Source organism: Megascapheus bottae, chromosome 5 (assembly GCF_031878675.1).
Source record: "Megascapheus bottae isolate mThoBot1 chromosome 5, mThoBot2.hap1, whole genome shotgun sequence".
Lineage (NCBI taxonomy): Eukaryota > Metazoa > Chordata > Mammalia > Rodentia > Geomyidae > Megascapheus > Megascapheus bottae.
This window is the reverse complement of record NC_143513.1, coordinates 59,990,313-60,016,401: the sequence shown is the minus strand read 5'-3', so window position 1 is coordinate 60,016,401 and position 26,089 is coordinate 59,990,313. Positions and strand designations below refer to the sequence as shown.

The 26,089-nt window shown below is 39.6% G+C and overlaps 1 protein-coding gene across 8 annotated transcripts in view; it reads right to left on the bottom strand.

Moving 5' to 3' along the window:
- Positions 1–363: 363 nt before the first annotated feature.
- St7 (suppression of tumorigenicity 7) overlaps positions 364–26,089 on the bottom strand; it is a 204,880-nt gene continuing 179,154 nt past the window's right edge. For 2 of the 8 annotated variants that reach the window (XM_090333191.1, XM_090333194.1), the window contains 4 exons: positions 23,378–23,528; positions 11,407–11,499; positions 7,891–8,030; positions 364–689 (listed from right to left, as the gene is read on the bottom strand). In XM_090333191.1, coding sequence (XP_090189317.1) covers positions 594–689; positions 7,891–8,030; positions 11,407–11,499; positions 23,378–23,528 — 480 coding nt within the window. In that variant the 3' untranslated portion in view covers positions 364–593. Of the gene's footprint in view, positions 690–6,056; positions 7,140–7,890; positions 8,031–11,406; positions 11,500–23,377; positions 23,529–26,089 lie in introns of those variants that run through there. The other 6 variants (XM_090333192.1, XM_090333193.1, XM_090333197.1 and 3 more) reach the window with 4 other exon arrangements.

The window sequence follows — 26,089 nt, the reverse complement described above, 5'->3', positions numbered from 1 at the left end:
ACACCAATCTCATGCATTTACCCTATGAGTTTACTGTTTGGTATTTCTCATTATGAAATTCAATTTTACTTTTACTTTTTAGATTCTAAGGATGCAGCCCAGAGCCTTGCACATGTAAGGCAAATAGTTGCGGATATGAGAATCCATTTTCTTAGCCACTGACTTTCAGTGGCTCTGAGGGCTGAGAGGAACTCTGCCAGCAAAGAAAACCACACAGTAGCATTCAGCAGACGCCAGTCACTTGGAAATCATGTAAACTCTGAGGATTATTGAAAACACCAACATTTGTAAAGGTTGAGGGAAAAAAGACATAAAACACAAACAGTTGCTGCAATACACAAAATTTTATTTGATTTTTTTTTTTTACTTTTTTTCCTTCTTTTGGGGCGAGGCAAAATAAAATAGAACTGAACACCAATGAATTTTGTACAACAAAACAGCTTTTTAATATGGAACAGTTCATGAACATTTTAAAATCTCGGAATGGCTTCCCTTTCTCAAAGTCATGCTTTCTTGCGGTCCAGGATGGGTTGGCACAAAGGAGATAGCAGCAGCCAGCTGGGTGAGAAAAGAGGGAAGGAGGCAGCTCTCCCTCAGATCCGAGTCAGCTGGTGCCACAGACTGGAGGGCAGGATGCTTTCCACTTTCTCCATGACAAAGTTCAAGGGCGCAAACAGAGTGCTGAGGAACTGTAAACAAAACAAAACAAAACAAAACAAAAAAAAAACCAGAAAGATGCACAAGTCAGGCAAGACCTGCTTTTCCAAAGACACTGTATTGAACCCTGCTAGTGATTTCCTGCCATCTGAAGATGTTTCATCATTATGGAAATCTCACAAGGCTACAGTCATCTTCATGTTTACAGGAAGTGTCCGGAGACAGTCAAAGCTGCATTCCAGCTCGCCTCAGCCCTGTTAGATAAAAGGGATGTGTCTGTTGAAGTCTCCTTCGCCCCTGACAGCTGCCACAGTTCTGAGGTTCCTAGTGGTCTTTTGGATCATCTGACTGCCCTGCACATGAGGAGAATGAGGGATGGATAGGCAGAAAGTGCAGAGGAGATAGAAAGTAGTGGTAACTCAAATTATCTGCTCACCGAATTGGGCAAAGCATTGACTTCAAATGGAAAAGGCAGGGTTTTTTTGTTTTGTATTTTACTTTTTTTTTTTTTAAGGTCTTTTGTTGCATATGGATTTCTTTGAGAACCTGTCATCTTCCAATCCCCTGCACAGCCTGACTCAAGCTAGGTGGCTTGTGTCACAGGAGTCTGGGGGAAAGCAGTGAACTAGTTATTCCAGCAAAGACTTGCTGTATGGAAGTGGAGGCTGCGTCAATCTATGGGAACTCTTTCATCTGGTTACAAAGTTCCGTTCTGCTTTCCATGATGCTCTTTAGATGTGCCTGGCCTGAAACTTACTTGATTTCAGATCCATTCTGATATATTCTTGTGAAGCCATCAGCATCTGACAGAAGAGGCCCCCTGTCCCACACAGGGAGAAGAGAGTATTTGGTTGGATTCTTCACTCTCTGTCCAGAATCAACAGATTGCCTTGATAGGCTTCTTTTACTTTCCATGCATTCTCTTAGCCCCTGCTCCACAGGCTAAGCATTGTCTATATCACCAAAGAGTTGGGTAGGGTAGAGTATGAACACATACTGAGGACCAACACATTCAGTAGAGAGTGAGTCAATGAAGTTGGGACAGGTTCCTTATGGGTTGTGGGTCTTCAAGAATGGATATGGTAAGCATGTGTCCCAAATTTACTGACCTCTGGATACTTCTTTCTTGTGTGTGTTAGGGATGAGTAGTAGAACCACATCAAGTGTAGTATGGATGTAAGGAAAACTAATTTCTTCAAACCATCTTGTATGTTAACATATTTGCTCACTAAAACATTTAAGTAATGAGATGTAAGGATGCGTAGGCTCCAGATTTAGTGGTGAAATGGGCAAGGACATTAAGATGGAGACAAGGAAAAGCAATGGCCAAGCAAATAGAAATAGTGATCAGAAGAGAAGCCCACAAATCACCAGGAGGATTTGGAAAAGACAAATCCCATGAAAAACTCTGTGAAAGTGAAGCAATAGAAATAGATTGTAATGGATGGTTAGAATGTTGAAAGAGATAGAGATGGGGTACAGATGGTAGGATAAAAATATGAGCAAAGAGAGCCCTCCAGTTAAGATATAAGTGAGCAAGAAACAGGTGTGGCCAGAGAATAGTACAGTTGTTACACTGGAATAATTTCAACAGAGTTCAAAAAACTAGAAGAATAGAGCATGTGTGACTAGAAGAATAGAGGATTAGATTTAAGGCAGTCTTTCATAACCTAATATCCTTTATTGAGTACACAGAACAATACTGGATGCTCTAGGGATGGACTCCTTACTCTTTAGATTAGAACTGGGCAGTGTGCTGTCGTAAATGCAGTGGACAGATACTAGAGGAAACACTGGACCTAGGGATGAGTTGCTTCTGAAAGATTCTTGGTCATGTGATGGCAACATCAGCAAGTTTATTAATGACATCAAACCTATATAATGTAATAATATTATGTATGAGTAGCAGTATATGCATATGAATATATGTGTTTACAGCATATACAATCAAAAAATATCAAGGACCCATAAATCTCACCATTTGCCTGTTGTACTCATGTCTACAAAAAGAAGCTAAGTGTTAATGAGATCTAGATAAACGGAGATACAAACAGGTGTTGGAAGATGGAACTCTATAAACAAAGTGATTTTGCTGATGGTTATCATAAACCCAATTTAGGACAGCTTAAATTGGGAGGGCACAGGGCAAGAACTGACTGAATTATTGGCCTGAGCCAGTGCAGTTAGAATTAAGATCTCCCTCCATATCTAAACCCTCATGAATCCATCCCCTAAAATGCAGGAGCATCTCAGAGGCTCAATCTGAAGTGCAGAATGGAGACAACTTTAAAATAAAGACAGCTTGCTTTCTTGTATTGTTTTGGCATTGACCTGACTTGGATAAAAAGCACAAAAAATAAAGCAGCTGAACATGAAGATGAGAACTTTACCCCGTCCGATGCCATGACCACTTCTTCCTCCCCATTATACACTTATCTCCTGGGTTATATCACTTTTCTCCCCAAGGTTCTATGTAAGAATGATACCCCAATAGGTCTGGTATATATAATGATCTACATCTCTTCCTTCCATCTAGAACAATCTATCTTAGAAACAACTAAGAAACTCCCTATAGGACAGCTGTGCTTTTCCCCAGAGGCCTAATATACTCATCTATGGAACCCTAGTTGAAATATGCTCCCCTTATTACTAAAGCTATCTTCCTCCCCGGCCCACTTCTCACAATCTCCTTCCCACAGTACACTCACAGAAGAAGCAGTATGGAGAGAGAAGTATCTGGAATCATGAAGCTTTTTCATTAGGGAACAGATCAAAGGCAGAGCTTTTCATTAGAAGATGCAGAAGTTGGGAGGAGCAAGTCTTGCCCCTCAGGATGTCTTGCATTTCTTTAGATGTTTGAAAATCCACCAATACTTTTTTGAGGCAAATTCAATGCACAAAGAGAAACAGCAGTTTCATTTCTAGATTTAGCAGGAAATTGATTGCCTTCACTTTTAAGTCTAAATGAGCAAAGCCGGGCAACCTAGAAGAGACCATCTATCTCAGTGTTCAAAATTTCAGTCCAGAGGGCAGAGATAGGTGTTCAGTTTTTACCCAAAATGTCCAATAATTCAGTGTCCTGTGGCAAGGCAACTGAACTAATAAAAAAGAGTGAGTGACACTTGAATCTCCTGATCCACCATTTCCTGAGACACCATTACTTAGACGAAGGTCTTGGCTCCTGACATGCTCCCTTAACAGGAGAAATGTCCACGCTATCTGAATAGGTTCCAGGTGCCTGCTGCAAGCCGACAATTGACATCTCACTATAATCAATATCAGACTTCAAAGAGGTCAGGGCCTGTAAGTGAAGACGAGGCAGAAGTCAGGGGGCTCAGTCTCAGAGGAGGAAAGACAGGCCCTTGAGAGCAGCAGAGGTCAGAACACTGACCTTCGCACATTCTGTGAGGAGCCGGGCCTGCAATGATGACTTATTTATATGAGCAACCTTATCTTGGGAACCAAACATTTTAGGAAGAGCTAGTCCTAAGTCATTGAGGTAGATTAGATTAGAGGGCAAGGCAGTTGAAGCCTCTTGTCTCACTCTTTTCCAGTGTCTCACACTTGGATGTGGCTTCCTTACTGGCTGCAATCAGTGTGTAAACATACTGGAGTTCCCACGCTGTGTAGTCTGGCAGCGGAGGGCAACACAATCTCTCTGCATCTATTAAAAGTCTTTATACTGGGGACATTATCTCAGGAGAGAGCTCAGGAGAGTCACTTTCACAAGCTGCAAATGGTTTCAAGCAGCTGGCAGGGCAGCTGCGATAACCCTTGGGGTTGGGGTGGGGGGCTTTAGGAGGAGTCTCATCGAGTGACAAGGGTGAAGATGTGGACAAGACTCGGGGGGGGCGGCGGGAAGGGCATGGGGCTTGTCTCATTCAGGTCATCCATCTTCTTTCTCCACTAAGCCTTTCCAGACATGTTAGAAACTGCTAGATCTATATGAAGAGGAAGATGGATGGGATCCTCCACACTGAAGTTTGAAAGCAAACTTATCAAAACTGCATTTGAAAATTATGGGTAGCTGATGAGACACAACTTGGTGGAGAACAAAATATGAGGATCCTAAAGGCTGACTTTTATTTTATTCCATCAGTTGATCCTAGACTCAAAACCAAAGTTTTGAAAACTCAAAGAAAAGGAATTGGCCTCTTGCGTAGCAGCTCCCCATATTCTGAAGGGGCAGCTGTATAACCTTTCTATGGGGCTTCCAAGTCATATCCTACCCTCTCCTTACCTACAAACCCCTTTGCTGGTTAAAGTAGCCACAAAGTAGTAAGTTCACATTTGAATCTTCAGCCAGGGGCTGCATACCCAAGTCATTGGGGGAACATAAGGCAGCATCCAAGCTGTGCCAAAGCTGTGCCCAGTTGATTAGGCAGGAGGGGTAGGGAAGATGGGAAAGCATCAATAAATTCTAACCATCTTTGATGATTCTATCACACAGATAAAATTTGAGGTTGAGGCCCTATCTGGAAAGCTTTGGCTTGAAAGGCTCTGACAGTTCACCATGTAGCTTCAAATGGCTGCTTAAGATCTGGGCCTGGGCACTGACACTGAGCTCTTCGGCTCAAGGCTAGTGCTCTACCACAGCACGACTTCCAGGATTTGCCTTTCATGAGACCATGGTCCTTGAATGGAAATATAATCCTCAAACCCTATCTTTAGAGTCTGATGGGGTCCTTGCAAAAATTAATATATATATATGTATATATGTATATCATCTTTGGTGTTATCATCATGATTCTGAGTTGTGCTGGTGTGTCCAAATGGAGTCAATGTATTCTAGAGGTTGAGAATCTCCATACTGATCCAAAGTACTAATACCAGTACTGTTACTTAGCTTAATGATCAATGAGATACTTTCTAAATATGCTTAAAAATTCTAAGGGCAAAATATGAAAGGGATCAGTAATTGTCTGATGTTATAAATGTATTCTGACTTTACAGTCTACAAAGTTTCTAAGCTCAAAGTTTTGGCAACCACTTTGTAGGGCAGCTATGATAGAGAAGAGAACAAGGAATTGTATATGTCCATAAACTTAAGAAACATCCATGGTGGCAACTTAGTTGATAGTGGATTTAGAAAACATGCCATGGAGGGAAGACAAATGTAAAATGCTCTTCCTGAGGTATGGAAGGGAGAAGGAGCATCAGTGTGGCTCGGAAAAGCTGTCCAGATGATCTGCAAGAGAATGGAGACCTGCCTGATGGGCTTTCAGGGCAGAAAAGGAATAAGAAGTGGAAGTGAAAGGAAGGCATACTTGAGCAGTACTATAAGGAGTTCTGAAGAGGCCAATAATAAAATAACCAATTTTGAGTGAGATGGGTCTAGGTGACCTCTCTCTAGTTATTTCTGAAGGCATTTTGTTTAAAGCTCCTTTCAATGCTAAGGGCCCACGATTGTAAAGTAAAAAGGAACAGAAGAAATGCTAAATGGTACTGATTTTTATGCTGATTCTTTAGAGACCACTACTGTATATTCATTTAATAACCATTTATTGAAAACCTACCATGTGCAAGACACTGTGCAAAACTTTGGGGATACAAAAATGAGGAAGCCATACTCCTGCTCTCAAAGAGCGCACATTCTAAAGGGGAGGGGCAGACAACTCTCTAAAAACCATGTAGAACCATAAATATGATTGTGCAGGCATCCATGGAAGTCTGTGGGATCATGGGGGAGAGACACTCACTCAGCTTAGGTGCTGCTTAAGAAAAGCTAAGTATTTGCAGAGTGAACAGGTGGGGTGGCAATTGTGAAGGACCATCTGGCTACAGCAAATAGCATGTGCAAAGGCACAGAGGTGAGAAAAAGCCTGCATCTGGGCATGGTGAATCATTCATTACAGTTGAAGAACAAGGTCTGGGCGAGAGCTGGGACAGCAGAGCTGAGGGAGTAAGCAAAGGTTGGATGGCAAGCCCTGAAGATTATGCTTGGACTTCATTCTAAAGTAGCTGGAGAGTCACTGAAGAAATTCAAGCAGGGAAGTAGCATGCTTACGTTGTCAGTTTAGAAAGATCACTCTTGTGTCAGTATGAAAGAAAGCTTGGTAGAGGATAAGACGGGAAGCAAGGAGACTAGCTAAGACAATCACATGACTCAAAGCAAGAAATAACAGAAACAAAATCTAAGAGCGATGCTGTGAGGAGAGAAGGAAGGTGAATTAGGTGTATGGAGTACCTGGGCGATAAATGGTTATGACCACAGAGTGTGAAGGCCAAGCAGAGATGGAGACAAGGAACCGACTGTATACTGCCCAGTTTGTGGCCTAACTGGGGGAATACAGGCCCACCACAGAGGTCAGGAGCACAAGGGGTGGTATGGTATGGGTAGTGGGAGAAGGAAGGTGATGAGTTCAATTGTGAAAATGTTGAGACTGAGGTGCCGGTGGGATTTCCAGTTCATCTTCAACACGCATGAAAATACTCTCGCAATTCCAGTCCCTGAACTCTGCCGAGCAGAAAGTGTCAATCATCTGGAAAGGCATTAAATCGACCCAGCCAAGTTAGAAGTGATTTCATGGAGATTCCATTCACCTTGAAATCTGAATGGCGAATCAGGGAAACAACTGATGTTCTTTTCCTTATTGCTTCTGTTCGACACCTAGCTGGGTCAAAATCCAGATACCTTCCCTCACTGAATGAGCAGGTAGAAATGATCTTTGGCTGTCAGCATGGATGGCCTTCTCACAGTCTATTCCACCACCTACTCAAGGCCAATCCACAGACTTTTCCTACTTCTAAGTGCCAAGTCAGTATACTTAATATGGCAAATTTTCATACCTTCTCACAGCTCATCCATTAAACAGGTCAACGGTTTGTAACCATCTTAAAAACTGTTTAAATAATCTTTAGAGATATAAATCTCATCCCTTATGAAGGACAGACACAATATCCTAAGAATGGAAATAATGTCATTTGATATGTACGAAATTGAATTTTTCCCACCATTTTCACATTTGCTATGATTCCTTCCATTATTTCATCCTTTTGGACTTCATGTGTATTTTGGAAACTGCTGAGAATTTGTTTTGGTGAATAAAGCAAGGCACACATCAACAACCTGTGCTTTCTCACCCTGCTCTTAACCCTTTCATTCCATTGGTAAGGAAAATTAAAACGGTGAGTGAACAATTTCAGTGCAACAGCACCTACATTTCTCATGCACTGCTTTCCCTGGTTTTTTCCTATCCATTTCCCCATTAGTCCCTCTTGGCAAATACTCACGGCTTTTGCAAAGACTCCCATAAGTTCTGGGAACTGATGTGTCAGGAGGGCCAGCATGGCTGTGAAAGAACACAACCCAGCAGTAAAGAGGATAAAGAAGGGGAGCTCCTTCTTTGGGTAAACTGAGACTTCATGGAAAGCTGTGGAGAAGGCCAAGAGGGAAATGTTAGAGTTGGCATGAAAAGCACCCTGGAGGTTTCTATATGGTGGGGCTGACTCCTTAAGGCTTTGGATAAATCCTGCTGGCAATGAACCAGCCACACAATGGACATAGCACAGCCAATATTACTCCCACCCTATGGCTGCCTCTGCACTTCTCCCAAGTCTAGCTCCAGCCTTCTGCTCCAGCTGGGAGCATAAGTGGGTCATGTAGGGATGGCTCACATTTCTATAAAAGGATTGCAGCATCATGTATACTTAATCTATGATATTCCCTTTTCAAATGTGAACAAAATAGCAAAACTTCATTCAAACTATAACATGTATGTCCATTGAATAAAATCTGGAAAATCCTTAATCAAGTATACTGAAAAAAAAAAAAAACCAAAAACATCCTGGCGGGGAATGTGATCTAGTGATACAGAGTGCTTGCCTATCATTCACAAATTCCTGGATTTGATTCCTGGGTATCACATACACAGAAAAAAAGCCAGAAGTAGTGCTGTGGCTCAAGTAGTAGGACATTAGCCTTGAGAGAGTCCAAGGAGAGTGCTCAGGCTTTGAGTTCAAGCCCCAGGACCGGCAAAAACAAAAAAGAATCCTGCCTACATTTTCACTTTCCTGTATATAAAAAGTATTAGAATGAGACGATCTTCATTTATCTTGGATATTTTCCTGGCACATCCTGAATATGCCAGTAAAGGAAGCTCCTCTGATGGCATGTTAGCCTCTTCAAGCTGCTAGGGATGAGGGGTAGATTGATAAGAGTTATCAGGCACAACTGGAGAAAACTCTTGATGATAAATATAACAATCATCACCATCAGGGGAAAAAAAACAGCAACAAAGAGCACTTTCCAAATCTGAACTTCAAACACTGAGTTGGGGACAATAAAAACAAACCTTAGGTATAAAGGCCAAAAGAATTGGCATGTTTCAAACAGGCATACTGGCTCACACCTGTAAACCTAGCTACTCAGGAGGCTGAGATCTGAGGATCACGGTTCAAAGCTAACCCAGGCACAGAAGTCCATGAGACTCTTATCTCCAATCAACCACTAGAAAACCAGAAGAGGTGCTTTGGATCAAGGGGTAGGGCAGTAGACTTGAGCTGAAGAGCTTAGGGACAGTACCCGGGGCTCAGAGTTCAAGCCCCACAACTGGCAAAAAAAAAAAATAATAATAATTGGCATATCCCTTCTACTGACCATGTGATTGGGGAAATGAGAGCAGTGCCCAGAGGGGGAAGAAGGAGAGTGTCTGAATACATAGATGAAGCATTGCCCAGGAACCTGGCAGATGGAGAGCTGAGAAACTGCAGGTGAGCACACCATGGCACTCAAACCAAAATGGTCTGTCGTCCATTCTCCTCAGAAGTACAAGGTCTAGAGGCCTTTTACTTCGCTGTGCATCTCTTATTAATCCAAATTCTAATCTACACTGCTGAAAACTGAAGGTGGAGGAGATAAGGGAGATACAAAGCCCAGACAAGTCCCATCCTGGTTAAGTCAACCTTTTAGGGTTTCAGGATGGAATGACAGTGAGGATGCAACGTGGCAACGATTATACTGTGTACATGTCAGATATGAGCGGCATTTACAGCAGCCAACCCTCTCCATACCCTCACCCTCAAAACTTAACCCCAAAGAAGCTCCTGGAGGGTGGTTAGACTCAGATCATGGCATTCAATTAAATGAATATAAGCCATCATTTTCTATTTCAGGCTTAAGATTATCTGCACAACATTTAAAACACTTTCCATCTTGTTCTACTAGCTAATCTATTCCTCTGAAATTTCAATTAGATTTAAATAATTTTTTTTTGTCAGTCCTGGGCTTGAACTCAGGGTCTGAGCACTGAACTTTCTCAAGGCTATAGCTCTACCACTTGAGTCTAGCACCATTTCCAGCTATTTTTTTTTTTTTCTATGCATGTGGTACCAAGGAATCAAACCCGGGTCTTTGTGCATGCTAGGCAAGCACTCTACCACTAGGCCAAACTCCCTGCCTTCAATTAAATAATTTTTAAACACCCACTATGCTTTTCAGGAAAACTCTCTTACCAGAAAATGGAAAAATTGAAGATGGTAATACTTTAGCTCCTCCCCAAGGAAAAGTCAGAGGCATAATATCAGCCCATATAAAGATTTCTGAAATCAAATGTAATGTAACCTGAGTCATCAGGCTCTTTTGAAAAAAAAAAAACAGACTAAGTTTTCTTATTTTCCAAAGTAACACAACTCAAGGGGAGGGCGGGGAAGGGCTGGTTAGCACGGAGATAAGCCAGGTGACTCTTGTTAGGCCAATAGGACAACAGCAATTCAGCTGCTTTTCACCTAGAGTACCCATGTTGGAGACTGATGACTGGCTCAATAAATGTAGGCATTTGAAAATTTACTATAGAATCCAGCACTCCAAAGTTATAGTACTTGGGGAGAAAATATTGGTATGTGCTTTGGCTATGAAGTATTGATAATGCTAGGACTGGTAGAGGGAGAGAGTAATAGGCAAAAGGACACTTTAATACAGGGAAGAGAAAGGAATCAAAACTTCCATCTTATCATCCGTAGGAGAAAAATATGTCTTAAGTCAGGGCCACATGAAAAGTCTGGACATGATCCTTATACACAATATGATTTGATAACTACTTAGCTTTAATTGTCAAAACAATGCTGTATTACAGTAAACCAAGAGAACATTTCCCACATGTGGTATGGCCATAGGCTGCTTGGCCTGGAAGGCACTCAAAGGCAGGGTTTTCTATGTGAGTGCTGATACACAATGCGGAGGCTGCATGTGTGCTCTGCACATGTCAGCCAATTCACTGTAGGCAGCCTACAAGATGCTCACGGGAAACCCTTGGGCCAAGAACATTGCATCACCAGGGAGAGCACACCGCCCCGACCCACTCCTTGTGTCATTCTCCCACCCGTGACTCATGCACAGCTCCTTCTGAAGTCAGCATTTCCACTACACTACAGCCTATGCAAACCCCCTCTGACCTCCTGCAGTCCAGGCAGAAACTTTCATGACAGCCCAGCCCAGTGAGCACCAGCACATGCACATGCTAGCACTCTCTGTGCTCAGAGCCCTCTGTACATGATGCCTCTTCGAAATTCCAGCCCTTTGGCATCTCTCCCTTTGATAAATGTGGATGGACTTAGAGGAACAGGAAACCCAACCCACTCACATAATTCACTTTAATACATCTGCTATCAAACAAGGCCAGGGGTTGGGAGAAAAATAATAAAAGACAAAGGACAGTGTAAGCGTTTATTATTCCAATCTCTTCCCATTCCCACCTCTAGTCACCCCACTCTCCCTGGCTAAAGATAGGACTATGAAGGGGTAAGACTTACAGGGAAGCAGCTCTCGGTCTGCTGTTTCTGTACAGATTGGATACGGATAAAACAGATGCCCCTTTTCCAAGGGATAAGGGATCATCCGAAAAGCTGAAAAGAAAAGACGGTATGTTAGAGCCTAAGTGTTTGTTTTAGAACTTCACAACTTCAAAACAAAATGGCTTTCTAGATGGGAAACACTCTTATACAGGAAGCTAGACTCACTCAAACTCTGAGTCACTGTACCAGATAAAATGTCAGAGATACATTATGATGTATTACTCACACATTAATCTCACATCATGTATTCTGGGCAAACCTCACAAAGCTGGGTGGGGATAGAGGTGCAGAGGGTTAGGGAAACCATCCATATCAATGTCTAGGGGCTCATCATTCATAAAACATTAGAAAATGTTCTAAGCACTAATTCAATATAGCTCAGCCAGTGGTAATAACACAAACCTGGGTAGAAATGCTTCCTAAAGAGGCCAATGTGAATTGACTTGTTGGAGCCTGTTAGAAATATACAAATATGAAAGGTATTCTCGCATGTCTATTTAAAAATAATGTCTAAGTGGATTAGAATTCCAACCAGGACAGATAACATGCTAATTGAAAAGCATATGACTTGAGAAATATTTTTAAGCTTTTTATGAAACTTTTAAATCTTCAGAATCATGTGGGGGACAACATGGATCTGGAGAGATTGATTGTCTGTATTGTGATGATGTCAGGGCACCTAAATAATGGCTTTGTGGCATCAGATGACATTAGACCCCACAATGAATTATGGCTTTCCAATCAATCCATCCTTCCCCATTATCGAGTGTGTTATTCTCCCTGTTCCAATGTCATCAGCATGTAAGTCGCACTGTTCCTATGAACAGTGTTCACGGAGGTAATTTTTCTTCAACAGATGTCCTCTTACCCGAAATACACTGTAGGTGCAGAACATAAAGAGCTACTCTCCCCCAGGAACTCCAGAGAACAATCCCTGCCCGTTGTCAATGAGGGAAGGTAGCATTGTGCAGCAACATTCTTCATTTCAAATTCTGCATTTTAAGGAATCCCAGCTACATCCTCAGCTGAATAATTACCAAAGCCTTCTCAAAATGCTGTCAATGTACATATTTATCTTTAGCGTACTTATTTCAAACAGGCATCAGAAACAAAGAATGTTCTCCCTCACAAGAAATGACAAGGTCCCATTGTAACCAGCATCAGTGCACATATGGTATTTATTCTGGTGTCTGAATATTATTTAAAAGTAAAAACATTATGTATGTGATTCCAGCATTTGGAATGCAGTCAATCTGCACCACTGTGGTATCACTCTGAGGTTACAGCACATTGCCACGGAGAATATAAATCACTATAAATGTGGGATTAGAGCAGAGCCAGTTTGCTGGCAGTTTGCTGAGGTAAAAATGTTATCAATTTTCCTCTCACAACAGAAACCTCTTAAACAGAGATTAAAACATTAAAAACAGCCCAGACTTTAACTCTTCTTAAAATGAAGGGCTCACCCTAGTTCAATCAGACCTTTTTCATTCACACAAAGATGACTTTTGCCTGTTAGTACAAGCAAGAGTCAAAGATATTGAAGAAACCAATGTCTTCCTTGATAGATCTAGACTTCCCAGAAAATGAAACAGAAACACACACACACACACACACACACACACACACACACGAAGCAAACAAAGAAAAGTCCAAAAGGAAAAAAAATCTTTCACTGATTTTATAGCATCAAAATCTCTTCTGAGAAGCACTGATTTTACATTGAAACTACAGTATGGATTTTAGTAGCATTTTTCATAACTGATGGCTTAGAGGAAAGCATCCAAAAAATGTAGGAAAAACTATGCAGAAGTTTCTTTCTTGTTCCTCTTAAGTCCAGATTCTCCATGTGTAACCAGGTGCTATAATTAAAATATCTGTTTTTTTTTTTTTTGCCAGTCCTGGGCTTGAGCTCAGGGCCTGAGCACTGTCCTTGGACTTTCTCAAGGCTAGAGCTCTACCACTTGAGCTTGAGCCTCAGCACCATTTCCAGCTTTTTTCTATGTATGTGGTACCAAGGAATCGAACCCGGGTCTTTGTACATGCTAGGCAATCACTTTAACCACTAGGCAAAACTCCCAGCCCCTAAAATATCTGTTTATATCATATAAATAAATATTCAGTTTTTAAAGTTGTAAATCTGAATATTATGTTTTACTCAAAACTAAAGTCAGTACATACTTCAGGAAACAATTTTTAATGAAACAAAGAAGTGTATAATCTTGAGTGTTCATCCATAGAAATATAATGGGTGGATGATATCTTTTAAGTCAGCTGCTATTTTTTCTCTCCCATTTGACATGCATAGAGAATTCTGAGCACCAATTTAGATTTCTTCTTCTAATTGCTTCTCAGCTTTTGGTGAGATGGTAGGTACTGACTACCTAGATTTTTTTGCCAGTCCTGGGGCTTGAACTCAGGGCCTAGGCACTATCTTTGGACACTTTTTGCTCAAGGCTACCACTCTGCCACTTGAGCCACAGCACAATTTCTTGCTTTTACTGTGTATGTGGTTCCAGGGAATCAAACACAGAGTTTCATGCAGGCTAGGCAAGCACATTACCACTAGGCTATTTTTTTGGCCAATACCTGGACTTTTTTTTTTTAAAGAAAGTTTATATACACACACACACACACACACACACACACACACACACACACACGCACGCATACTCTTCCTGCACTGTGTTCCCATCCCCACAATTGTAAAGATATTTATGGCACCCTGAAAATCTCTTTCTCATGTCAGTTGTTATTTACATTGAATGCTCACAAAAAAAAATCAAGGCTCTTGGCTTTACTAAACAAAAGCAATTACAATTTTTGCTTGAAATTCTATCCTTTACCCACCCTGCTATGCAGGGTCCAGCAAAGCATGTAATAAGAAAGGGAAGAGGCACTATATATACCTTGCCAGTTTAACCTCCCACCTCCTAGTCCTGCTCACTATAGACAGGCAGTGGCTCCATGAGAGTCTTGTGGCCTTAGCCAAAGTCCAGAGATTGTTTATGGGCAAGACTTAAGAACACACTGAATTAGTGGCTCAAAGAACAAGAGATAAAGGTCATTTGGACATAATTATTTTATAAATATCCACAAAGATAAACAACCTTTGAAAAAATCCACATTTCAAAAACGAAACACCAGCGGTGGCTCATGCCTGTAATCCTAGCTACTCCGGAAGCCTAAGATCTGAGGATCACAGTTCAAAGTCAGTTTGGACATTAAAGTCTGTGAGACTCTTATCTCCAGTTAACCACCAGAAAACCCAAAGTGGTGCTGTGGCTCAAAGGGTAGGATAGTAGCCTTGTGCACTCAGGCCCAGAGTTCAAGTCCCATGACTAACCAAAAAATGAAAGAAAGAAAGAAAGGAAACACCAGAAGTGGTTTTGAAAGGGGTAGTGTAAGATCAAGGCGAACCAGGTAGATGAATCAAATGAAAGGGAGAAGGTTTGGGGTGAAAGAAGAATGCAGTTAAGAATCCAATGCGTATCCTACAAAATTAAGAAGAGTAGAAAAGAGGTTGGTAGGCAAGGGATGGGTAAAATTGTTGAAAGAGATGACTTTGATCAAGCTATCCATAAATTCTTTGTTAAATGGCAACTCCTTTGTACTACTACTTAAAGATAATAATGTTAGAGCCAGGAGCAAGCACAAAGACCAGGTTCAATTCCTTGGTACCACATATACAAGAAATGCCAGAGTGGTGCTGTGGCTCAAATGGTAGAGCTCTAGCCTTGAGAAAGTCCAAGAACAGTGCTCAGGCCATGAGTTCAAGCCCTGGGACTGACAAGTAAGAAAGAGAGAGACAGAGAGATAGAGAGGAATAAAAAATGAAAAAATTCCACATTTCAGAGAAATTAAAAAATACATGGATTGGTTAAAAACAAAAAATCTTGACTACCTAGAGTTACTTAGTGGCATATAAGTGACATTTATTTCTCTCTTCCTTCTGTATGCCATCACTGCTAAAAGATCTAAACAAAAGTGATATTTAGTTACTGCACACATTCCACTTTCCACAATCAAATGGAGGTATGATCCTACCATCTCCATCTGTAACCAAACACGTTTCCTGAGCTCTCAAACTTTCAATGCTGACCCCATGGAAGGCTTTTCACCAGCACCCAGGAATGAAAAGCAGCACAGAACAGATAGGTGATACCTTAACATGGACAGGATAGAAGATACATTTTGACATTTCATCCAGGCTACCTTTTCAAAAGGATCTCAGGGAACTTAATTGAGATAAGGTGTAATGTTTGAATCCAGCTGCAGCTATTACAACTAACATCACAATGTAAGCACCTCCAGTTTTGACAAAGGATACTACAGCATTCCTGGAGTTGGGTTCTCTTCCCCTTTCTTCTCCATCAAGTCAGAGGTTCCTATTTTCTCTGCCATGTCACAGTCTATAAGTAAAAATTCTCTATGTGTGTGTGTGTGTTAGCTAACAAGTACAAATGGTAGAATGAAAAATAATCATCAAAATGCAAATTTTACATTTGGTGTCTGACCACAATGTTCAGGACAGCCATGATGGTCAACGGTAATTTGTGAAGCATTTCGGTGTAAAAAAAAAAAAGTGAGAAAAACTCAAAAGTCAAAAGAATATTTTTCATTTGCATTCTTTCAACTAGTAGAAGGAAAGGACATGGTCTTGGGAAAAGTCATTACTTCTTTGGGGTGACTTTAATGATGTTCTCTTCTGGTTTCTCCTTGTGTGCTACCCCTCCTCTACCTAGATTTTGTTTGTATCATTACTAAAGGGTATAAGTGAAATTTTTTCCATATATTTTTATTGTAATTAATAGAGGAGTTACATTATATTTGCCAGATAGAAGGTGCATTACTTCTCATACATTGATAACTTTTCTCGTGTCTTAGTCCCCATTTCCCTTCCCCCAACCCCCACCCCTCATCTTGTTTTCCCCCCTTCCCTATCCAATTTCAAATAACCAAATACAAATATATCCAATATATCAGATAACAAAGTGAGATACTGTAACAATATGAGATAACCAAGGGACAGCAAAAGAAATGAGAGATAACATAGTACATTAAGGACAATAATCACTCATTATATGGCTTTTGTTTCTATATCCTAGAGGTCCTTTCCTTTAGCGTCATACTATATGGCCTTATGTATCTAGGCTTTGCTCTATTGCAAATCTCTGCTATGAGAGCCCAAGGTTCTACTGATTATGACAAATGAGGGAAACCATTGAGCCTATGTTCCTTTGAGTCTGGCTTACTTCACTTAATATGATTTTTTCTAAGTCTTTCCATCTCCAAAGAAACAACCATTCCATTAAAAAATGGGACAAAGAGTTAAAGAGAGTTTTCTCTGAAGAAATAAAAATGGCCTATAGACACATGAAGAAATGTTCAACATCTCTGGTCATAAAAGAAATGCAAATCAAAACAACTCTAAGATTCCACCTCACTACAGTTAGAATGGCCAGGATCAAGAAATCTAATAACAACAGATGCTGGAGGGGATGTGCCCAGGAGGGATCACTACTACACTGTTGGTGGGAGTACAAATTCCTTCAACCACTATGGAAAGCAGTATGGCAGTTCCTCAAAAGACTAAACATAGAGGTCCCCTATGACCCAGCAATTCCACTACCAGGCATTTACCCAATTGTCCAGAAACAAGAACATACTAAATCCACTAGCCCAACAATGTTCATTGCAGTATTATTCACCATAGCAAAGATATGGAACCAACCCAGATGTCCCTCAGTTGATGAGTAGATCAACAAGATGTGGTATTTGTACACAATGGAATTCTATGCTGCTGTCAGGTGTAAGTGAAATTTAGATTTAGTTATTAAACAAATTATACACTCCACAATCATGTCTGGGGCATGAAATAAGAGTTTTACTGAGGAATTACTATCTTGTTAGTGTGACCCTCTGCACTAACTCTGTTCTTCTGTTGAAATGTATATGCATACATGCACACACCTCAACTTGTATACACATATGTTTCCCACAAAACTTTTCAATCTTATTTTCTTGGCATCCTTAAACACAATGCTGGGCACAAAGGAGATACACAATATTTGCTGGATAAAAGAATAAACCAAGGCAGGGCACCGATTTCTCATGCCTATAATCCTAGCTACTCAGGAGGCTGAGATCTCAGGAGCATGGTTCAAAACCAGCCCAGGCTGGAAAGTCTGTGAGACTCTTATCTCCAATTAACCACCAGAAAATGGGAAGTGGCACTGTGTCTCAAGTGGTAGCTTTAAGCTGAAGAGCTTAGGGACAGTACCCAGGCAGAGTTCAAGCCCCAAAACCAACCAAAAAAAAAAGAAAGGAAGGAAGGAAAGAAAGAAAGAAAGAAAAAGAAAGAAAGAAAGAGAAATGATATAGTATTTTCCTGTGGGGAAAAAATGAGGTGAAGTCAACGGCCTGCACTGCCTGTAACCCCAGCTGCTCCAGTAGTTAAATCAAGAAGATCATTTGAGTTTTGGGGGAGCTATTGAGCAACTCCATCTTTGAAGAAAAGCAAGCATAAACAAAGAAGTCTCAGGTATATCCATACTACAATCAGCTTCCAAGATTGAATATATTCAGGATCAAGCTGGTTTTAAAGGGCAATAGGCAGGAGAGTGTCTCCATACAACACCTGGAATCTGACTGTCAGAGAAGGCTAGCTAAGACTGGGTACTTTCTTGAATCTCTGCTTTCTCTCAAATTATAGAATGTAAGCTAGTATCTGTTGAAGGGAATGGGGTGGTCTCCTTTTTCTGTAGTCCAAAAAATGCCAGCTTTACCGAGGAAAGGTTTGGTTAGAGGAAGTGCCCTAGGAACCACATCTCACAGTGAGGGACATTTGCCATTTAGGTTCAAAGAGAATAAATTAGAATCACAATCTCATCCTATGCTTCAACAATGAACCATTTTCTCCTCTCAAAGGAAACACTCTGCCTTAGTCCCCCTAAGAAGCATCACCTTCAAATCTTATACATTATTTAGTGGATTCTTTGAGGGAAAGAAAGAAAATAGAGTCTTACTTAGTCAAGTGGGAAAAAAATAGGAACAAAGAAAGGCTAAGTGATTTACCCCATGGCATACTTTTGATATATAGAACTAGAAACGTAAAGTCACTGTTATGGTCAGCAGACAGCCTTGCTTTAATAAAATAAACAGGGTAAAAATAAAGCCTTGAAAAGAATCAAGGTTGGAGGGAAAGGCACATTAATAGAGGTAAAACAGAAGATGTGCCATTTCAAACAGAGCCCCATAACATGCAGTAATATTCTAAATAAGACCCAGTTGAATTGAGACCTTTCATTCACATATATATTTTAGATTCAAATCATACTTACAGTTGTGTGTGTGCATTTGTGGTGTGTGTGTGTGTGTGTGTGTGTGTGTCTGAGTATAACCAGAGCCTGCAATGTTAAAATAAATATAACTCAGATAAGGTGGAAGCTGAACAATAATCCAGGGTCTTATTAAAATGAATCTTTCACCTTTTCTAAATTATCTTAAGTTTGAGGAACTATTGTATAATTTCATGGGCTGGGACAGGGATAAATCAAACATTTTGGAGACCTTTGAAATGCAGATATCCTTGTAGTTGAGGAGAGAAGGTGCTCCCCCCATCTCCTTTAATTACCATATAGTTCAATCCTAACTAATTTCTGCTGTATATCAGCTTGACTTTGGGGACTTATAAGAAGAAATGGGAGGTTTATTCACCAATTTATTTGATGGAAAACTTAATTGCACAGGAGGACTATTTCTCTAACATAATAGATTCGTTAAAATAAACAAATTAGAAAAAGTATACCTGCTTTTATCTCCTAATCCTTTAGATAGAGCTAAGATTTTTATGTCAAGTCTTCAAAAGATAACCAAATAATCAGTTTTGACCTAGAAAATGGAGAAATCAAACATTGCTACCATCCTCTCTGAATTCTGTTTTTTTTGTGTGTGTCTCTTATTTGTTTTATTATTTTCAAATAATTGTATGATGGGATTTCAGTTTAACACACCACAGTCACCCCTCATATTGTCTGACTTCTTCTTCAAGTGAGGGAAGGCAATTGGGTGGGAGGCTGGAAATTGCATTTAAATTTCAAAAAGAAAAAAAAATATTCAGGAGGAAAATTAAAATATGAGGCTGGAGATGTCAAAAGGCACCACCCAGTGGTGATCTGGGAGAAGTGCAGCCTCTTCTGCTCACACCCAGGCTCTCCCATGGATTGCCAGGAAGCCACTAGCCCAGGGCTGGCAGGGTATGCCATTTGCTATCATCAGTGATTTTCATTGTCCAAAAGTAGGCAAGTACTTGACTCAGAATGAGAATACAATTATTCTTGCTTTAAAAAATACAGAGTTGTGAATCTCTTTTTAACTTAATTTATAATGGAAGCAAATCAGGAAGTGATGTGAAAAGATTTCATACTGTTGCCTGGAGTTGGAATGATAATTCTTTCTTCTAAATTGTATGGCAGATGTACAGATTTCTTTGTAGAAAAGATCAAAGTCACTTCTAAAAAAATATTTTTTCCAAATACATGTATACATGTAAGTATAGACATTCAAACACATTTATGCTTGTTGGAAATAACTATGTATATTATAGGAGATGTAAAATTAATACAAAGTGAAAAAAAAGATGCTCTCAAGTCAATAGTGGCCATATAAATCAGCTAGGTATAATGATTTTCAGTCTCCTTGTTTATAATACACATATTATTTATGTTATAAAATTTATTTCACTCTATAAGGAAATGTTTAAGACAATTTTAAAGAACCAAATATAATTTTATACAGAATGGTTAACTTTTTCCCCCTTCTGGCACAGCCTCATACATGCTAGGCAAGTACTCTGCCCTCTGAGCTATAGCCCTGAGTCTTCTTATTTTTATTTTGTTTGTGATACAAAGTCTTGCCACTTTTGCCCAAGCTAGACTTGAACAAAAGATCCCCAATTTTCTTCTTGGGTAGCTAGGGCTACATGTACATGTTAGCATATTCAGCTCAAATGATTAACTTTCTAGCCAGGCGCTGGTGGCTCATACCTTGTAATCCTAGCTACTCAGAAGGCTGAGACCTGAGGATCATGGTTTAAAGCCAGCCCAGGCCTGGAAGTCTTTGAGACTCTTATCTCTAATTAAACATCAGAAAACCATAGTGGTGCTATGGCTCAAGTGGTAGAGTGGTAGCCTTGAGCTGAAGAGTTCAGGGACAGCGCCCAGGTCCAGAGTTCAAGACGGAAAAAAAAATAGGTTAACTTTCTACCTTTCTAAACACTAGAATGGAAACTGTCTAGCATGCAAGCAGTAATTTTAAATTCTAAGTTTAAATTGTAGGCACCTAAGCAAATATTTCTTTACCGTGAATCTGTTCAGTACAATGAAGTGAACTGGGTGTACCTCCCGAATCCCTGCCAACATGCCACTTATCACAATGATTGTTTCTCCTGGAAAATTGAGATGTCCATTTTTGTCCAGTATAACTCTGAGTATTACCAGGAGGAGTAAGTGAAAAGATGCAAATGCAAGACCAAAACTTAAATTACCCCATCATATGAACATTCTTCAAGATTCCTGGCAATCTCAGGCATTTCTTGCATTATCAGTACGCTCACGGATCTCTTTTCTAAATGTGACTGTCTTGACTCTCTTTGGGAACTGAATGGCAGGCAGTGGCTGGTTGTAGCTGGCATCACAACTACCTGGTTTTCAGGAATTGTTTATTTGTAAGGATCAAATGTTGAATTTCCTTTTCCTCTAAGTATCCCATTTCCCTAGCATGCATTTTGTTTGTTTGTTTTTCCTGTCTTGGAGCTTGAATTCTGGGTGCCGACCTGAACCTTCTTTTGCTCAAGACTAGGACTCTACCACTTGCATGACAACTATACTTTGTGTGTGTGTGTGTGTGCGCGCGCGCTTAACTAGAGATAAGAATCTCACATACTTACCCATTCACACTGGCTTTGAACCACAATCCTCAGCCTCTTGTGTAGCTAGCTAGTCACTGATACCTAGCTGAACATGCTGTTTTATATCTTAAATGTCATCTCTTTCAAACCTAATGAAGCATTTTACCAATGTAATTGGAAGCAATTCATTTCCCCAATACAAACCACTCTCCTTGCTTTTGCACCTTTTTATGTTGCCTCACACTCCTCTCAGTCCTGTTATCCTTACCAGAGCACCTCTCCTCTAATACCTAACTTTCAAACAATTGCCACTTATGTCATTTGGAGATTTAAAATTTTTATGGTGATACAATTCCCAACACTAAATATCAATCATCTTTTGCCTCATTCCTTTTTGAGGCCTAAATATGGGATTAGATCTTACTATTTGGATCCAAATGGTACGTTTCTCTTAGTGTTTCAAGGTGCCAGTCTACATCATATTGTTACAATATTTCCCCTTGGTATCTGATATATTTTATATGTGCTTAATTGGTTATTTGAAATTGGATAGGGAAGGTAAATCAAGGTAAGCGGGGGGAGGGTGGGAGGGAAATGGGGACCATGTCATGAGAAAGGGTATCAATGTTTGTGAAGTTATGCACCTTTTATCTGGTGAATATAATGTAACCCTTCTATTAATCATAATAAAAAAATCTTTAATAAAAAGAGATAAAACAAATATGTTATTTGATAGAGAAATTTGTCTATTCAATTTTTTCAAACTACCATTAGAGAAGACTTCTCATGTTGGTCCCTTCTAGACTTTGTGGACTCATGCATAAATAAAAACTCCTTCTGTCTCTTTCAGACAGAACACATTATATGGAACAATGAGCTCAAGTGAGAGATCACGGATCAGGCTCCTATCCTCTGAGTAGAATGTACTATACCTTCACATATCCAAATACAGTTGCTAAGACGTCTGTGCATGCTTTCACACTTACCAAGTAGGGATGGAAGCACTGCTCACAGACTTTCAAGTTTCAATAGTACATTATGTAAATCAATATATTAGCAATTTATTAAAGAAAATTTTCAAAACTAAGCAAAAACTTTCCAATCCATTCGAGTCTTAGCTCTGTTAACTTATATTCTCCCATCCCATTTTGCTCATTCCTCCCTTTACTACCCTTTCTAGACCAAGCTGAATTCTTACTGAGGTATAGAAGGACAGGAACAGGAAGGAGCTGAGCTTATCTAATGAAATGGAAGCAGGAAAGAAAAACTAGGTAAAAAGATTAAAAAGATACTTGCTTATAAAGTTGATCAGAGTAGGAGTGAAGTAGGAAAACAAATATTATTTTATTTTCCCATGAAAGGAAAAAGAAAAAACAAGCAATGTGTTTTTCTTGCTTTGCTTCAATTAAATTTACATTTCAATGCCCATGTTGGACAGCAATCGATAGTCTTGGGTCTTTTTTCTTAGTATACACTCCCCACAAATGGCCCAGCCACTTGCCATTTCTTCACAGTGTCCTTGCTTATATGACAATCACAGCTCTTCAAGGCTTGTTCTCATAAGGACTCATAAGGTATCCCCGACTGTTTCACCTCATTGGTCACTCCTTTCTGGAAACCTTCAGAAAACAGAGTGGGGCTTGGCTCAAGGTTAGGGCAGTAGCTTTGAACTGAAGAGCTCAGGGACAGGGCCCAGGCCTAGTTCAAGCCCCATGGACCCACAAAAAAAAAAAAAAACAAAAAAGTCTTCATCTCAGCAAGAAAATCTGTGTGTAGTGGTTCATATCTGTCATTCCTGCTATGTACAGGATAGGAGAGTATGAATGGGAAGATCCTGAGGGGAAACTGAACCTCTTATGTCATAAACATAATCAGAGCCAAAATATGGTGGTGGGTGGGTGGGGGCAATGGGCATGGTTCCAGTGGTAGAGTATTCACCTAGTAAGCATAAAGTCCTGAGTTCTGAGTTCAAACCATAGCAATGTACCCACAAATGTTTGAAGAAAGAAAATTACTTACTGCCTTCCCACGTACAATGCAAAAGATTCAAAGCCCCTTCTACTCTCTTCCAGTGCGCAAGATGGAAGAATGCATATGCTATTGCTTCACTGTCTCCTCTCTTCAAGATGTGTTCTGGGGGGAGGATTAAGCTTTTCATTTCTAGTAGGTACTAAAATAAAAAAGGCAGGAAACTCGTTAAGACACAGCGATTTGGAATTCAATATTGAAATACGTTGATTCCCCCAAACCAACATTTATAAGTGTTTCATCAAACCCAATTACTACATTTGAAGGCAATTACTGAAACATTCAACAATGCAAAGTTTGCTGACACTACTAGTTTCCTTCAGTAAGCTCAGAGGCTTGCAGGCTAAAATATTCTAATTAAAGACATAAATATTGACTCAAACAGTGGATAGGAAAATGTAGAGGATACAATCATTTAACTTTATAGCCAAAATGAAAGCATATAAAATGAACACATGAAGATCAAGAAGTCATATGTTGAAACGAACTGCACTAGACATTGACTATTACTCCCTGTTATATTTTTTCCCTATGCAAAAAGTGGCACGTGGAGCTGCCTTCAACACGTGAAGGACAGCAAATGGTACCTTGAACAGAAGAACATGCAAGGGGAAGAGGAGTACAGATTCCAAATTGCAATGCTCTTTTAGATTCTTTCCTTAAGGCTGGGATCAACTCTTCTTTCCTCCTTTCCACCAAGTTACTGGCATACAGAGCAAGAATGGGTGTTCTTTCTGGAGCCTAAACAAACACTTAAGTTTCCATTTTCACTATTTTATATGGAATACAAATGGAAGAAAATTTAGAATATTCTTCTGGTGTTCTAGTCCTTAGTATCTCCTTTCCTGTATCCACCCTCAATAAATGATGTGCACACACCACCAATAACTACAACAAATGGCATCACAACAATTCATGTAAAACTCCTTTAAAATGGAGATTATCAAACCATGGAAGAAAGTGTTCAATCAGAAGACAAACATAACGAAAGGAAGTTCTACAAGCAGAGATGTTTGAAACAATTAACGTCAGAGAGATGATCTGTAGTGTCTGTTAGTAGAAACTTAGGAAGGACAGTGACAGATGAAAGCATTTTGATACATAGAATTGAGATTGTGTCACAGTTTCATTATCATCTAGCTGAGGACTTATATTCTTTAGTGTCACCCAATTGCCTTTAAACATCCTGTCTTACTGGCAAATTTGGTGGCAGGTATATAGCACAATGGGAAGGAAGAAGATACATTCAGGCCTTTTGATTCTAAACCTATGGCCTCAGAGAGGAAGAGAAGGAAAGCAGGAGGGAGGACCCAGAGAACAGTGATAGACATCACACTTTTCGGGATGCTGGGAAAGAAAAGGCCTTACTCCCATCCCCTTGCTCCCCTGGGGAGAGACTTCAACAGAAGAATTTCTTTCCAGACTGGTCAATGAAAGATGTTTATTATTTTGATGGTACACAAATTACAAAAGAACCTTTTGGCCACTTAGCTTTTTGAGTCTACGAGCTACATTTTTCTTTCTCTACCTTGGTTTACAACAGCATAGGATAAAAATAGGAAAAACTAATGACAGAGAATTACCTGGCAATACAGTGACATAATATTTTATAATAATATCAGATATAATATAAATGGAAAAATGAGTTTTATGGTGGGAGAATCCTGACTATCCTTTGTGAAGCCTTAATAGGAGGCCATTATAACGTTCATAATGCCAGTGAAAGTCCTAAAAACTCCCAGGCTATAAATCATAAGATATATAACTTGTAAAGTACTATGAATAATATTGTTTTAGAGCAAGTTTGAAAAATGACCATTTTATTACTCTAAGCAAGCATGAGGAAATTGATAAGAAAATTTCTTGCCCAAAGGCAACTCTAGAACAAGATTTTAATTTGAATTTCTAGTAATTATTCATAGCCTATTCCTATCAAATAGACCTATCAAGAAGACAAAAATCATTTGAAAATATTTTTAACCACCAGAAATATCTATATATACTTAAAAATAATATTACATGTATATGAGACAGATGGTTTCAATCAGCCTGTAAGCTATGGCATACATGTGGCTTCAAGGGTCATCTACAGTCCTGAACACAGGCTGTTCGGTAAAGTTTAATTTTCCCCTCTAAGTCATAAGTTTTGTTATATACATTATATATGTGTACATATAAATTATAATGTATATACATATATGTCTATATACACATATATGCACAAAATATGTGCATATTATGTATGTATGTATAGACATATATATCATCATCATGTCTTTTTATCAGCTGAATCATTATGAACCAAGAGCATGAATTTTGCAGTCCACCTTGTGCATCAAAGTAATGTATATGCATTATATATATTACTATGTATATGAAGTTGAATTAAGTTAAAATTGTAATTCTCAAGACATACTCAAAGATCACTACTATTGTCAGTTTCATGAAACCAACAAGAGAAATCCATTCAGAAAACTTAGCTCAGCCTTCCTATTATATCTACTTTAGAAATAGGTTATATCTATAAAGGAAATTTATGTTCCTTTATAAGTTTCCAACAGAATGTTGGCCCTAATCAAATGATGATGGCTAATAACAACAATGTGTTATGTTTTTGGCCATGCTTAAAATGGCTGGCAAGATCGGTTCTCAACATGTGCAACATTTAAATTAGAAAAGCATGGAACAACATTTCATATCCTA